We start from the raw sequence: 13,391 nt of genomic DNA, 5'->3' as shown, positions 1-13,391 counted from the left end.
CTGTGTTGTTTCTCCTTTAGATCATCATCGTCACGATCCTAAATCATATAATGTCCTCTCCTACTAAGTTAAGAGTGAAATTCTACAGTATTTCTAGGTGGCCACTAAAGCTCCAAGTGTAGTCCTTACCATTTCCCAGATTAGGTATTATAAAACCATCAACCACATGTTGGTAGGTTCACCTGTCACGATTTCTGAACTGGAACCTCTATGACAGGGTGGCCACCCTGATGAATTAAATGCCCAACTGCTTAACAGAAGATAAACTTGGCTCTGGAAAACTAGGCTATGACCACAGTGCGAGCTGTATTAGTAGCCACCCAACAACTCAAGGACCTGTATTTACTGGTGACTGCATTTTGTGAATGCCATAGAAAAATAATTTTTCATGCTTGGTTCCAAAGCATGATTGGAGCTAATCTATGATTTAGTAAACCACTGGCATAGTCTCAATCTAGGCAGCCTGGGGCGCCATGAGAATAGCCTACTCAGCTAAAAACGGAGCAAAAGAGTACAACACACATCCACCATGAATAGCAGAAGGAACATTCATTTTAATCTTAGACACCTATTTTTACCAGGAACATGCGGCACTGGTCAAAACTTAGAACACATCAGAGGCAAAAATTGTGTCACAATCTTTTTCAGCAAGGTTAGCCATCAGTCCTATTAGGCTACATCCAAATGTAGAAGAGTCTCTCTCTTGGTGTCACAAGTTGTTTTTTGTCACTGATATTTTACCCTTGAAAAAAAAACATTGTCATGTATTATACTGTGAGCCAATGTGGTCTTCTAAGGTCACCACAAGAGATTGCAAATATAGATGAAAATTAGGATTAATCGACGATGCAATCTGCACAATTTCGCTTGAAGCTTTTTTATACACTGCTGATTATGACAGGAAGAGAAGTGCTAAACGTGAGGTGGCTCCATAGGAGGTACATGTTCTTTCCAAATACCGGAGTGGTAATATCCGCTGACAGTACCTGATGATAACCCCCTATATTAGATCGTAAGGCCTCTTACCGCCTCCTGACCTCGGAGGTGATCTCCTAACTCCACCTCTAACCACCACATCACATATAAGTCCACCCTGACTCATCTGAAAATTTGTCCAACCTGCTCAATGTATGTCTAGTATCCAGTCCTATATGTAACATACTGTCAAATGGTAAAATCTCATTAATCTTTTCATTGATTATTCCTGAATGTAGTAATAATGCACAACTCCCAGACCTGCTGGTGACACTCTGTTTAAAATGGCTGGGCCCGCTCAACCCATATCAGTCCAAAACCCACCAAAACCCAACATCATCTCTCAAAGCTTACAAAGAAAATAACATCCAAACCTGAGCTTGTTGGAAAGACTTGATCCTTTTTTTAAAACGGGATGGGAGCACAAAATCACAGCCTCTAGCCAAAAAGGCCAGTTCCCCCCTCAAATCGGGGTCCCTTCTTAAAGACGTGTCCTTTATCATCATCTTGGAGAACCAGCTCTCAAGACTGCTGAAGGCTGAAGTAAAAAAAAAACGTTGAGTGTGTTATAAGGAGCTAGGGAAAAGAGCTTAGGGATCTTAGCAGCTGGGATTCGCCTAGACTCTTTGCAGCAAAGAGAGTCTCCGAGTCTTGCAATCTAAGGCCAACGCTCCGCTCCCAGACTCCAGCATTGTATGGCGGCACGGAGCCCCGTGTTTGTCTTGACAAAACCAAATTCTTAGCAAGAACAAAACTGTCTTTTTCTGAAGTCTCCCAACACTGAGCAGCTGAGAAACATGACCTCGGAATAGTGCTGCTGTGTGACAGACAGCCAGTGCTGGCCTGGGATGGTGGGGGGAGTGGGAGCCCAGAGGAAGGATTCTGGGAAAGGAAGCATCCAGCGGCTGCCGCCTGTAGCTAAACTTAGACGCTCCAAAGCAACAAACTTAATATAAAGAGTCTTCGCTGCTTGTGTTTACTTAATAATGATCTGAAAGGTCAGTCATACACAGGAACAAAGTACCAGAGACACAAATAGAGAGGCAACGGGTCAGAGGAACATATTCCAGACTGCTGAAGATCAAAAACTGACCCCCAACTAAAAAGCTCTATGAGGGATGAAATACCTAGTGCACATTTGGTTCAAATTGGGCTTTTCAAGGGGGTTAAAAAAAATAAAAACAAAAACATTACTCACCTCCCAGATCCTCCACTTTGAGCACCCTTACGATGGTGCTCTGGTCCCCGCTGCTCTCCACTTACTGGTCAAGGCTTGACACACAGGAAACAGCTGGAAGTGCCCACTGAGCCAATTAGTAGCTTAGACAGGCCAGTCACTGGCTTTGAAGGCAATTCCTGACAGTAGGGACTGGAACAGCGGTGAGGCATCTGTGAGGGACCGGAGTAATGTCAAACAAAGGCAGCAGTGAGGCATCTGGGGTGAGTAATGTTCATTCTTTATTGATAACCTTTTCTGCCCTTAACGCTTTTAAAGGGAACCTGTCACATTAAACACAACAGGCAGCATGTTATAGAGCAGGAGGAACCAAGCAGATTGATATATAGTTTTGTAGGAAAATATTTTGTATATCTGGCATTTCAGTCATTTAAATCCCTCCTATTTCCATTCTTAGGAGTCCAGTGGGTGGTCCTACTCAGTGATTCAGTCTTCCTTGTAGGAGTTTCCTTAGAGAGATAGCTGTCACTAAGTAAGACTGCCCACTGGACCCTTAACCATAGAAAGAGCAGAGACTGAATTAAAGGGGTTGTCCAGGCTTTTATGTCAGATCGGCGGGGGTCCGAAAAGCCCATAGACAGGAGGGAGACGGCACAAGTGCACTGCACGCACCGTCTCCTCTTACAGCCGATTAGCAGGGGGGGTCAGTTGTCGGCCCCCCGCCAATCTGATATTGATGACCTATCCTGAGGATAGGTCATAAATCCTAAAAGCCTGAAGAACCTCTTTAATAAATGACAAGTTATACCAAATCTTTTCCCTCAAACCTATATATCATCCTCAGCAACTCCTGCTCTGTAACATGCTGACCACAGATGGTGCTGCATGTACAAGGTGACAAGTTCTCTTTAACCACTGCCTACTGAAGTCCACCTGATGACATGTCTATTTTAGTAAATACCCATTTTCTTCATGATGTGACAACTCTGGAACAACTTTGCTTAACTCTGTTGTGCTATCCCTCCTTTATTCTGACTAGAAATGCATGAATAAACCAAGTATTACCATTTGTCTCGTCAATGTGGTGTGTCCCTGCACAGTCTGACACTGTCAGCATTGATAGGAGAAGGTCAGAGTGTGTAGGGCCCATCACCCAACTGGTAACACCCCTTTGTCAATTTATTCATAAACTTCTAGGAGGAATAAGAGAGGGCTGACACATAGCAATGTTCTAAGAAAGGATGCTTCAGAATCGTGATATCATGAGCAATACACATTTACTGAAACAGACGGTATGAGGAGGGGTGACAGGTCCTCATGTTGCTGTAGCTATACTGAATAATCAAACTTACAGAAAGAGAAGGTGCAGAAAAAAACAAAAAAAGTGTGGTCTGAAAGGACGAGGAACGCTGCATTGCATTTGATTTTCCTTCCCCTTGCTGTAAATCAGTTTTCTACAAGTGGGGACACTTTAATCAGGAAGCAGTTAGATTCAGCATCCAGATGAAAAGTAGATATAACGGCCCCTACTGGGAATGCAAATGCTCAAATATTATCCGACAACTGGCGGGCGGCCAGAGAACTCCTCAGCGAGTCCTTACAATCGTCTTCTGTCTTCTCTTCTACTTGGAAGTTTCCCTGGAACACAAGTGCAGCCCAAGCAAAATCCTGGACGCTTGGCTCGGGCTAGAGACCTGATATACATTAGTAGATGCACCAACAAAGAGCTTCTGTCCTAGGGTCATACTTGTTATATAAGAACCTTCATCAGCGAAGAAGCAAAGCGTGGTGGGCATTAGATAGTTAAAAAGACTGCAAAGCTGCATGCTGTACCCTACATGCATGAAATAACTGATATTCACTCTTAAATTTCCAGGCTGAGCTCCACATTGGCGCATAGGTGTCGGTGATAATGCAAGTCTTGTGGTCAGCAATGCGAATTCTGTGCTGAGTACTCCGAAAATCTAAGCTTCCTAAATATAGTCCGCACCTGTCACTTTGCCAGTCTTGTCCTTTGCTAGGGCTTTGAAGAGGTTTCCGTTTTCCATTAATGAAATTCTGTACTCTGCTGTCAGGCATGTAATGGGAGGGCACCCAGGGTCCCCCAACTGCTGAAAAGCTAACCGCTGGCATTACCCGAGGGGCTGTCCTGAGCAGAGGGAATAGTAAGCTGGGGTTCCCTCTACTTTAAAGGGGTTGTCCAGGTTCAGAGCTGAACCTGGACAACCCTCCATTTTCACCCAGGCAGCCCCCCTCACATGAGCATCGGAGCAGTTCATGCTCCGATGCTCTCCTTTGCCCTGCGCTAAATTGCACAGGGCAAAGGCATTTTTCTGAGTTCCGGTGACGTACCGGGCTCTCCATGGGGCTGACAGGAACCCCGGTGACGTCACCGGCACTGATAGGCGGGATTTGGCTCTGCCCTAGCCAGTAAAACGGCTAGGACAGAGCTAAAGCCCGCCCCTCAGAGCCGGTGACATCACCGAACACACTGCTGGGCGGAAGTTACCTTCCGGCAGTGTGTTATTGAAAACACAAGAGCCGGTGATCTAGCGCAGGGCACTGGAGCGCATCGGAGCATGAGATGCTCCGATGCTAGGCTCAGGGGGGCTGCCGGGGTGAAAATAAGGGTATGTCCGGGTTCAGCTCTGAACCTGGACAACACCTTTAAGAAAAAAAAGGGTGGGGGGGTGGGGGGGAGAAATCAATGTATAAAACAGGGTTTCCTCTTCGGGCTATACCTTTCTGTTAGAAGATCTATGCCGGAATCCTTAAACAAGAATTCAAGCTCCCTGCAGCTCCTCCACAGAAGAATGAGGAATTACACAGCGCACAGTGAAATTAATGGGCTGTTTATGTCATGTCTGCACTAGGGCCGATTATTTCAACTTTATGGCCGATTATAGATTTTTTTTAAATTTTTTTTTCTGGCAACAACTTATTTTTCTGTCTAAACTGTAGGGTATATAATGTATATACAAGAGGACTGAATGGTATTTAACCCTTTCTACCCCAGGCCAGTTTTTACCTTCCTGCCCAGGCAATTTTATGCTAATCCGACATGTGTCACTTTATGTGGTAATAAGTTTAAAACGTTTTTACTTATCCAGGCCATTCTGAGATTGTTTTTTTGTCACATATTGTACTTCATGACAATGGAAAAAATTTAGTCAAAAAATTTCATATTTATTTATAAATAAAATACCAAATTTACCAAAAATGTTAAAAAAATGTAGCAAATTTCAATTTCTCTACTTTTACAATAGATAGTAATAACTCGAAAAATAGTTATTACTTTACATTCCCCATATGTCTACTTCATGTTTGGATCATTTTGTGAATGCCATTTTATTTCTTGAGGACGTTAGGAGGCTTAGAAGTTTAGAAGCAAATCTTGAAATTTTTCAGACAATTTCCAAAACCCAATTTTTAAGAACCAGTTCAGGTCTGAGGCTTACATAATTGAAACTACCCAAAAATGACCCCATTTTAGAAACTACACCCCTCAAGGTATTCGAAACTGATTTTACAAACTTTGTTAACCCTTTAAGTGTTCCACAAGAATTAATGGAAAACGGATATAAAATTTCAGAACTCTAGACTTTTTGGCAGATTTTTACATTTTTATAAAAATGTTTTCCGCTAACAAAGCAAAAGTTAACAGCCAAACAAAACTCAATATTTATTGCCCCAATTCTGAACCGATGATACCCCATATGTGGTTGTAAACTACTGTAAGGGCACATGGCAGGGCGCAAAAGGAAAGGAGCGCCATATGGTTTTTGGAAAGCAGATTTCACTGGGATAATTTTAAGCTGCCATGTCACATTTGAAGACCCCCTGATGCATCCCTAGAGTAGAAACGCCCCAAAAAAGACCCCATTTTGGAAACTACGGGATAAGGTGGCAGTTTTGTTGGTACTATTTTAGGGTACATATGATTTTTGGTTGCTCTATATTACACTTATTTGTGAGGCAAGGTAACAAAACAATAGCTGTTACCATTTACAGTGTTCATCTGACAGGTTAGATCATGTGGTGTTTTTATAGAGCAGGTTGTTACGGACACGACATTACCAAATATGTTTCAGTTTTACATAATAAAGCATTAACAAAAAAATATATATATATTTTTTAGTGTCTCCATATTCTGAAAGCCATAGTTTTTTTTTTTTTTTGGGCGACTGTCTTATGTAGGGGCAATTTTTTTTCGATATGAGATGATTGTTTGATTGGTACTATTTTAGGGTGCATATGACTTTTTGATCGCTTGGTATTACACTTTTTGTGATGTAAGGTGACAAAAAATGGCTTTTTTGACATTAGATTTTTTCTTTTTACGGTGTTCATAAGTGGTTAGGTCATGTGATAGCAGGTTGTTACGGATGTGTTGATACCAAATATGTATACTTTTTTTAAAAGTTGGATGTTTGCGCTTGTGAACAGAAATCTTTAAGTATGACCACAGATTTTCTATTGGATTGAGATCTGGGCTTTGACTAGGCCATTCCAACACATTTACACGTTTCCCCTTAAACCACTTAAGTGTTGCTTTAGCAGTGTGTTTGGGGTTATTGTCCTGCTGGAAGGTGAACCTCTGTCCTAGCCTCAAATCACGCACAGAGTGGTACAGGTTTTGCTCAAGAATATCCCTGTATTTAGCACCATCCATGTTTCCCTCAACTCTGACCAGTTTCCCAGTCCCGGCTGCTGAAAAACATACCCACAGCATGACAATGCCACCACCATGTTTCACTGTGAGGCTGGTGTTCTTTGGGTGATGTGCTGGATTTGCGCCAGAAATACGGTTTTCTTTGATGGCCGAAAAGTTCAATTTTAGTCTCATCAGACCAGAGCACCTTCCTCCATACATTTTGGGAGTCTCCCACAGGCCTTTTCGCAAACTTACAATGTGCCTTTCTGTTTTTAGCTGAAAGTAATGGCTTTCTTCTGTCCACTCTGCCATAAAGCCCAACTCTATGGAGCGTACGGCTTATTGTCGTCCTATGTACAGATACTCCAGTCTCTGCTGTGGAATTCTGCAGCTCCTCCAGGGTTACCTTAGGTCTCTGTGCTGCCTCTCTGATTAATGCCCTCCTTGCCCGGTCCGTGAGTTTTGGTGGGCGGCCGTCTCTTGGCAGGTTTGCTGTTGTGCCGTGTTCTTTCCATTTGGTTATGATAGATTTGATGGTGCTCCTGGGGATCATCAAAGATTTGGATAATGTTTTATAACGTAACCCTGACTTGTACTTCTCAACAACATTGTCCCTTACTTGTTTGGAGAGTTCCTTGGTCTTCATAGCAGCGTTTGGTTAGTGATGCCTCTTGCTTAGGTGTTGCAGCCCCTGAGGCTTTTCAAAAAAGGTGTGTATATGTAATGACAGATCATGAGACACTTAGATTGCACACAGGTGGACATTATTTCACTAATTATGTGACTTCTGAAGGTAACTGGTTACAGTTGGACACTGGCTACAGTCAGTGTTGGTTGTCGCTGAGATCTGGAGCACTGTATCAGCGCCCCAGAAAGGGAAGGGGAAATAAATAATCGATATCACGATTTAAACATCGTCAAATAAACATCGTCGGGCTGAGAGAAAGAAAAAAAATTGATTAATCATGCAGCCCAACAAGAGACAGTCTCTGAAGATGTTCCCCAATCCGGCTAACTGATGTTGGTCCTGAATACTGGACCCTCTTCAATTGGCATGAAGGGAAAAATAAGGAGAGCGGTCCATCACCCTTATAAAATTTATAAAACAAATTGCCACTTTGTAAATGCAGTACATTGCATTAATTACGGTGTAATGATCCTGAGATACAGCCTGTATTATAGTTCAGAGCTGCACTCCCAATTCTGCTAGGTCAACACAAAGAACAAAGACACCGCTAAGAGCTTAGTTGGGGTTGGTTTTCCCTTAATCAGATTCCTGTACGTGTAATAACAGACATTAAGCCTGTAATGCTGTGCTGTTCAGCTATAAAGCATGCAGAATTGTGAATGCAGCTCTGAAGTATAATACAAACTTTAACACTGGATCAGCAGAAGTTAAGTAATGGAATCTATTAACAATGTTACTTAACTTTTAAAACAATCTAATTCTATGTTTAACTGTAAAATGCTGCTCGAAGATGGACACGCCTTAAACTGATAAAAGAAGATTGTATAAAATAAGCTTTTTAAAGGGTTTTTCCAATGAAACATTATGGCGACTTGTCACACATTAGGGGCCTAGCTGCCAGTCCTTGAAGCCACATTGATGGCAGGTGGGGCCAATGAAAAAATACAATGGAATAGCCTTTTTAGAAAACAGCACAGAGCTCCCCAATCCTTATATGCAGTTTTATGGTCAAATATGAAGGCCATCATTATACACATAGTTCCAAAACGAGACAATGAGCACCATAAATCTATAAAGACTTATAGTGAGCTATGGAGAAGCAGAATTATACACTATATACAGCCCTACAGTAATATATGGAGCACTATACAATGCATTTGGAAAGCCTTTTTTCACATTTTCTCTATATTGCTGCCTTGTGCTCATTTTTTTTTTTACACATTTTGAATTGCATCATTCTGCACTGAAAATTAAAAGAAAACAAAATGTTCAAAATCTTTGCAAATTTATTGAAAAGGAAAAACTAAAATCTTGCATTTACATAAGTATTCAGACCTTTACTCAGTACTTTGTTGAATCCTTTTGCAGCGATTCCAGCCTCCAGTCTTCTTTGGTATGATGCCACAAGGTTTGCTCACCTGGATTGGGAATTTTCTTTCATTCTTCTCTGTAGCTCTATCAGGTTGGATGGGGACTGTCGGTGGACAGACATTTTCAGGTATCTTCAGAGATGTTCGATTGGGTTCAAGTCTGGGCTCTGGCTGGGCCACTCAAGCAGTAGTTGTCCCCAAGCCACTCCTGTGTTGCCTTGGCTGTGTGCTTAGGGTCATTGTCTTGTTGGAAGACAAACCTTTGGCCCAGTCTGATGTCCAGAGCTCTCTGGATAAGGTTTCCATTAGCAATATCTTTGTACTCTGCTCCATTCAGCTTTCCCTCAACCATTAACATCCTCCCTGTCCCAGCCACGGAAAAACACCTGTTGCCACATGCTGTCATCACCATGCTCCACTGTAGGGATGGTATTGGACAGGTGATGAGCAGTGCCTATTTCTTCCCTACATGATACTTAGAATTGAAGCCAAAAGATCAATCTTGGTTTCATCAGACCAGAGAATCTTGTTTCTCACAGTCTGAATCCTGTTTTGCAACCTCTAGACGGCTTTAATGTGTGTTTTACTGAGGAGAGGCTTATTTTTGGCCATAAAGCCTAGGTTGGTAGAGTGCTGCACTGATGGTTGACCTTCTGAAAATTTCTCCAATCTACAAACAGGATCTTTGGAGCTCAGCCGGAGTGACCATTGGGTTCTTGGTCACCACTTACCAAGCCCCTTCTTCCTGATTACTTAGTTTGGTTGGGCAGGCAGCTCTGAAAAAGTCCTGGGTACTTTCAATTTAGAATCATTTTTGTATATTCTCCAGATCTGTTCCTCCACACAATCCTGTCTTAAAGATCTACAGGCAGTTCATTCCTCCTCATGGCTTGGTTTTTGCTCCGATATACATTGTCAGCTGCAGACTCTATATAGACAAGGCTGTGTCTTTCCAAATCTTGGCCAATCAACTCAATTTTCCACAGGTGGCCTCCAATCAGTTGTAGAAACATCTCAAAGATGATCCAGAATAATGGGAGGCCCTCAGAGCTCAATTTCAATTGTCATAGCAAAGGGCCTGAATACTTATGTCCATGTGAAATTTTAGTTTTTCCTTTTTAATACATTTTCAAAAATGTGTAAAATTCTATTTTCACTTTCTTGTTATGGGGTATTGAGTGCAGACTAATGGGAAAAACCTAAATTTTTTACTTTATTTTACCAGAAGGCCACAACATAACAAAATGTAAACAAGGTGAAAAGGTCTGGACTTTCTAAATGCATTGTATTTATACATACAACCCTTTAGATATAGCTGGCACCTTATGCTTACTATAGGCTGGCTGACAGGTTTTTAGATTTTGGGGACAAACAGCCACATGAAATCATAACATGACTGGCCCAGCAGGATTTCTTCCTTTAGAGTCCATGGCCAATCCGCCCCTACAAAACCTTATGCATATATATTATTTGTTGTTCTTTAAATTTCAGCTGAAAACTGGATAACAGTGAAAAAAATAAAGAATTCGACTTTGTCTTGAAATGACCCATCATTAGAGCACATCTGTTTATTGAACTTGGCCCTCTGCCCCCTACGTAACTTAGGAAGGGAATGCACGGTCACCACTAGAGCAGCAGAACGACCGCTGCACTTTGTCACACACAGAGAACACTGTCAGTGTCAAATTAAAGATCTCTAGTTCTCAACGAAGGAACAGATCATTTTCCAAGGTCATGCACAAAGACTTGTCCCACCCTCTCTCTACACCAAAATCAAGAAATAAAAATAGGCCGAAGCTCCTTTTTCTCAAAGCGTTTCAGCATCTTTAGCTTTAAGCAAACCTCTATATGTGTGGCAGCCAGTCATTTGACATGGGCTAGGACTAGAGGATGAGTGAATCACTCAAAATTTGTTTCAGGTCCGATTTGGCTCAAATGTTCGTGTGATTTGATTCAGGTCCAAATAAATTCTACTTTAAACGAAAGTGTTCCAATTTCTCAAAAAAACGTCTCTCTCTTATCTCCTTCTTTCTGTTTTTCTCCCGCTCTGCTATCCTTGAATCTCTTGAATCAAATCACACAAAGTTCAAATTTGGAAGAATCCAATTTTTTTTTTAAATGTGTGCCTAATTTCTGAATTGATTTGCTTATTTCTCGTTAAGATACTACCTTTAGGTCTCTTTTACACGGGCGTCGCGTGTGAGGGCCGGATAGGATGCGGGTGCGTCGCGGGAAAATGCGCAATTTTTCTGCGCAAATGCAAAGCGTTTTAATGAGTGAGAAAAATCTGCATGTTTGGTACCCAGACCCGAACCCGGACTTCTTCACAGAAGTACGGGTTTGGGTTAGGTGTTGTGTAGATTTTATTATTTTCCCTTATAACATGGTGTATTCTTAATACAGAATGCTTAGTAAAATAGGGATGGAGGGGTTAAAAAAAATATTTAACTCACCTCATCCACTTGTTCGCGCAACCCGGCTTGTCTTCTTTCTTCTTCTTTGATGAACTGGGAGGAAAAGGACCTTTGGTGGCGTCACTGCGCTCATCACATGGTCCATCACATGATCCATCACCATGGTGATGGACCACGTGATGAACGCAGTGACGTCACCAAAGGCCCTTTTCTCCCAGGTCCTCAAAGAAGAAGAGGAGAAGAGAAGCCGGGCTGCGCGATGCGGATGAGGTGAGTTTAATTTAATTTAATTTTTTTAACCCCTCCATCCCTAATTTACTTTGCATTCTGTATTAAGAATGCTATTATTTTCCATTATAACCATGTTTTTTTCACGCAGCCCTATTCACTTCTATGGTGAAAACGTGAAAATCACCGCTCATGTCCACAGTCCCATAGAAATTAATGGGTCCGCATTCAGTGCGGGTGCAATGCGTTCACCTCACGCATTGCGCCCATGTGAAAGAGGCCTTACTGTACAATCTGCAGTTGTCCCAGCGCAGGTGTGCACAACCCACAGAACCACAGTTTGCGGCCTCTGTCCGGCTAGACCAACACACAGCTGATTGTGCCAATAGGTTTATAGTGCCTAATAAGCACTATGCAGTGAATAAAGGAAGCGGCTATGCAGTTTCCTCAATGATTCCAGCGATCCTGTGATTGCTGTGTGTCTCAGGGGCAGAACAGAGCTGCAGGGTCTTAGCAGGCCCTGATTAGCTAAAAAAAAAAAAAGGCTAATATCCTATAGCAGTCTTTTATTGTCTTGGGGGACTTATAAAAAAAAAAAAAAAAAAAATTAACCATTGCCATTATGGTCCCATTCACAGGAAACTATATATGTTATACATCAAAAATATATTAAAAACCCCTATGTGTCCTGTAAAAAAGTTCAGAAAAATTATTTTGGTAGTCCAACAAATAAAAAGTTACAACTGTTAAACTACCATTTGCGTTAAATCACAAAAAAAGTGTCTGTTCATTAAGACCTTTTCAGGCCTGGTCATTCAAGAGTTAACCAATCAGTGTTTTCCCCGCTAGTAAGGAAAAGTGCTTACTGGTTACTGCATGTCACACAGATATAATCTATAACTGACAGGAGGCAGTAATAACCAGTGACCGCCTCCTCTGCAGTGTAGGAAAAGCACTCATTTAGGAATAGGAGGCAGGATGGAAGGAAACGTTGCCACTCAAACCCCTGTTATGCTGCATGATTTTGGGGTCAATTACTGGGAACAAGTGTTGATAGAAACACTCCTTCTTGATCATTGGCCACTCGGCCGATGTACAATTATCGTGACCACATCTCCTTGTGCAATCAGGGATGTGCTGCTGATGATCATCAGATCTGAAAGAGGGAGGAATGACTGAGGTAGCGATCACTCCTTCCCATTCTCTTTTTATCGACCTGTTTAGTGGTAACTATGCTGGTCCACTTTTTGGAGTCAGTATGTTTCATGCTTCAAAGGTCAGATGTTAATAAAGCATACAGTATGCCAATCGGGGCTCATTTAAGGACGTGAACATGGGCAGACAACTGCCTCATGAGCCATAAACGGGTGCATTAGATCATTCCTGCAGCCGTTCCTTTACATTGTTGGCAGCACACTTTGTGGTCTGATGTGTAGCCAACGGAAAAGATACAATCAGGCGACAAATGCGCATTTGCTCATTTGTTGGCTGATTGGTGGTCTTTTTACATGGGCCACTGATCGCTAGCAAATGTTCATTTTGGCCCATACAACTAAGAATGACATGCTTGAAACGCGTAAGCATACTCGATAAGTAAGCTGTGACAATTTTAATGGAGTTTCAATAAAGGACTCATTTTAATAGCAGAGTTGCTTGGATCATGGGTGCTTTCATCTTTGGATGCCACTGACTGGTAAGTTTTTCTGCACTCTCACATTGGAACATACGTGACTGCAAGAACAGGTAACGTTAAGAGCTCTTCTTGGACTTTACAGATTGCTTCTGCATGATAGCAGCTGAGGCTAGAGGCTAGTAGGGCCCATTTATTAATGGCATATTTGTGCTTGCTAAATAGCTGGTTCACAGTTCTCTCAGACATGCCGAG

General features: G+C 42.0%; 1 protein-coding gene across 4 annotated transcripts in view; it reads right to left on the bottom strand.

Annotated features, from left to right (window-relative positions):
• PPP2R3A (protein phosphatase 2 regulatory subunit B''alpha) overlaps window positions 1-13,391 on the bottom strand; it is a 194,190-nt gene that overhangs the window by 32,756 nt on the left and 148,043 nt on the right. The window contains exon 1 of one of the 4 annotated variants that reach the window (XM_044288775.1): window positions 1,350-1,819. The exons of the other annotated variants lie outside the window; for them this stretch is intronic. Within the exon in view, the coding sequence (XP_044144710.1) occupies window positions 1,350-1,481 (132 nt within the window). The 5' untranslated portion in view covers window positions 1,482-1,819. Of the gene's footprint in view, window positions 1-1,349; window positions 1,820-13,391 lie in introns of those variants that run through there. 4 annotated transcript variants of the gene reach the window in all.

Source organism: Bufo gargarizans, chromosome 4, assembly GCF_014858855.1.
Source record: "Bufo gargarizans isolate SCDJY-AF-19 chromosome 4, ASM1485885v1, whole genome shotgun sequence".
In the NCBI taxonomy this organism is placed as follows: domain Eukaryota; kingdom Metazoa; phylum Chordata; class Amphibia; order Anura; family Bufonidae; genus Bufo; species Bufo gargarizans.
The sequence above is the reverse complement of the archived record's forward strand: the minus strand, read 5'-3'. Positions and strand labels throughout refer to the sequence as shown.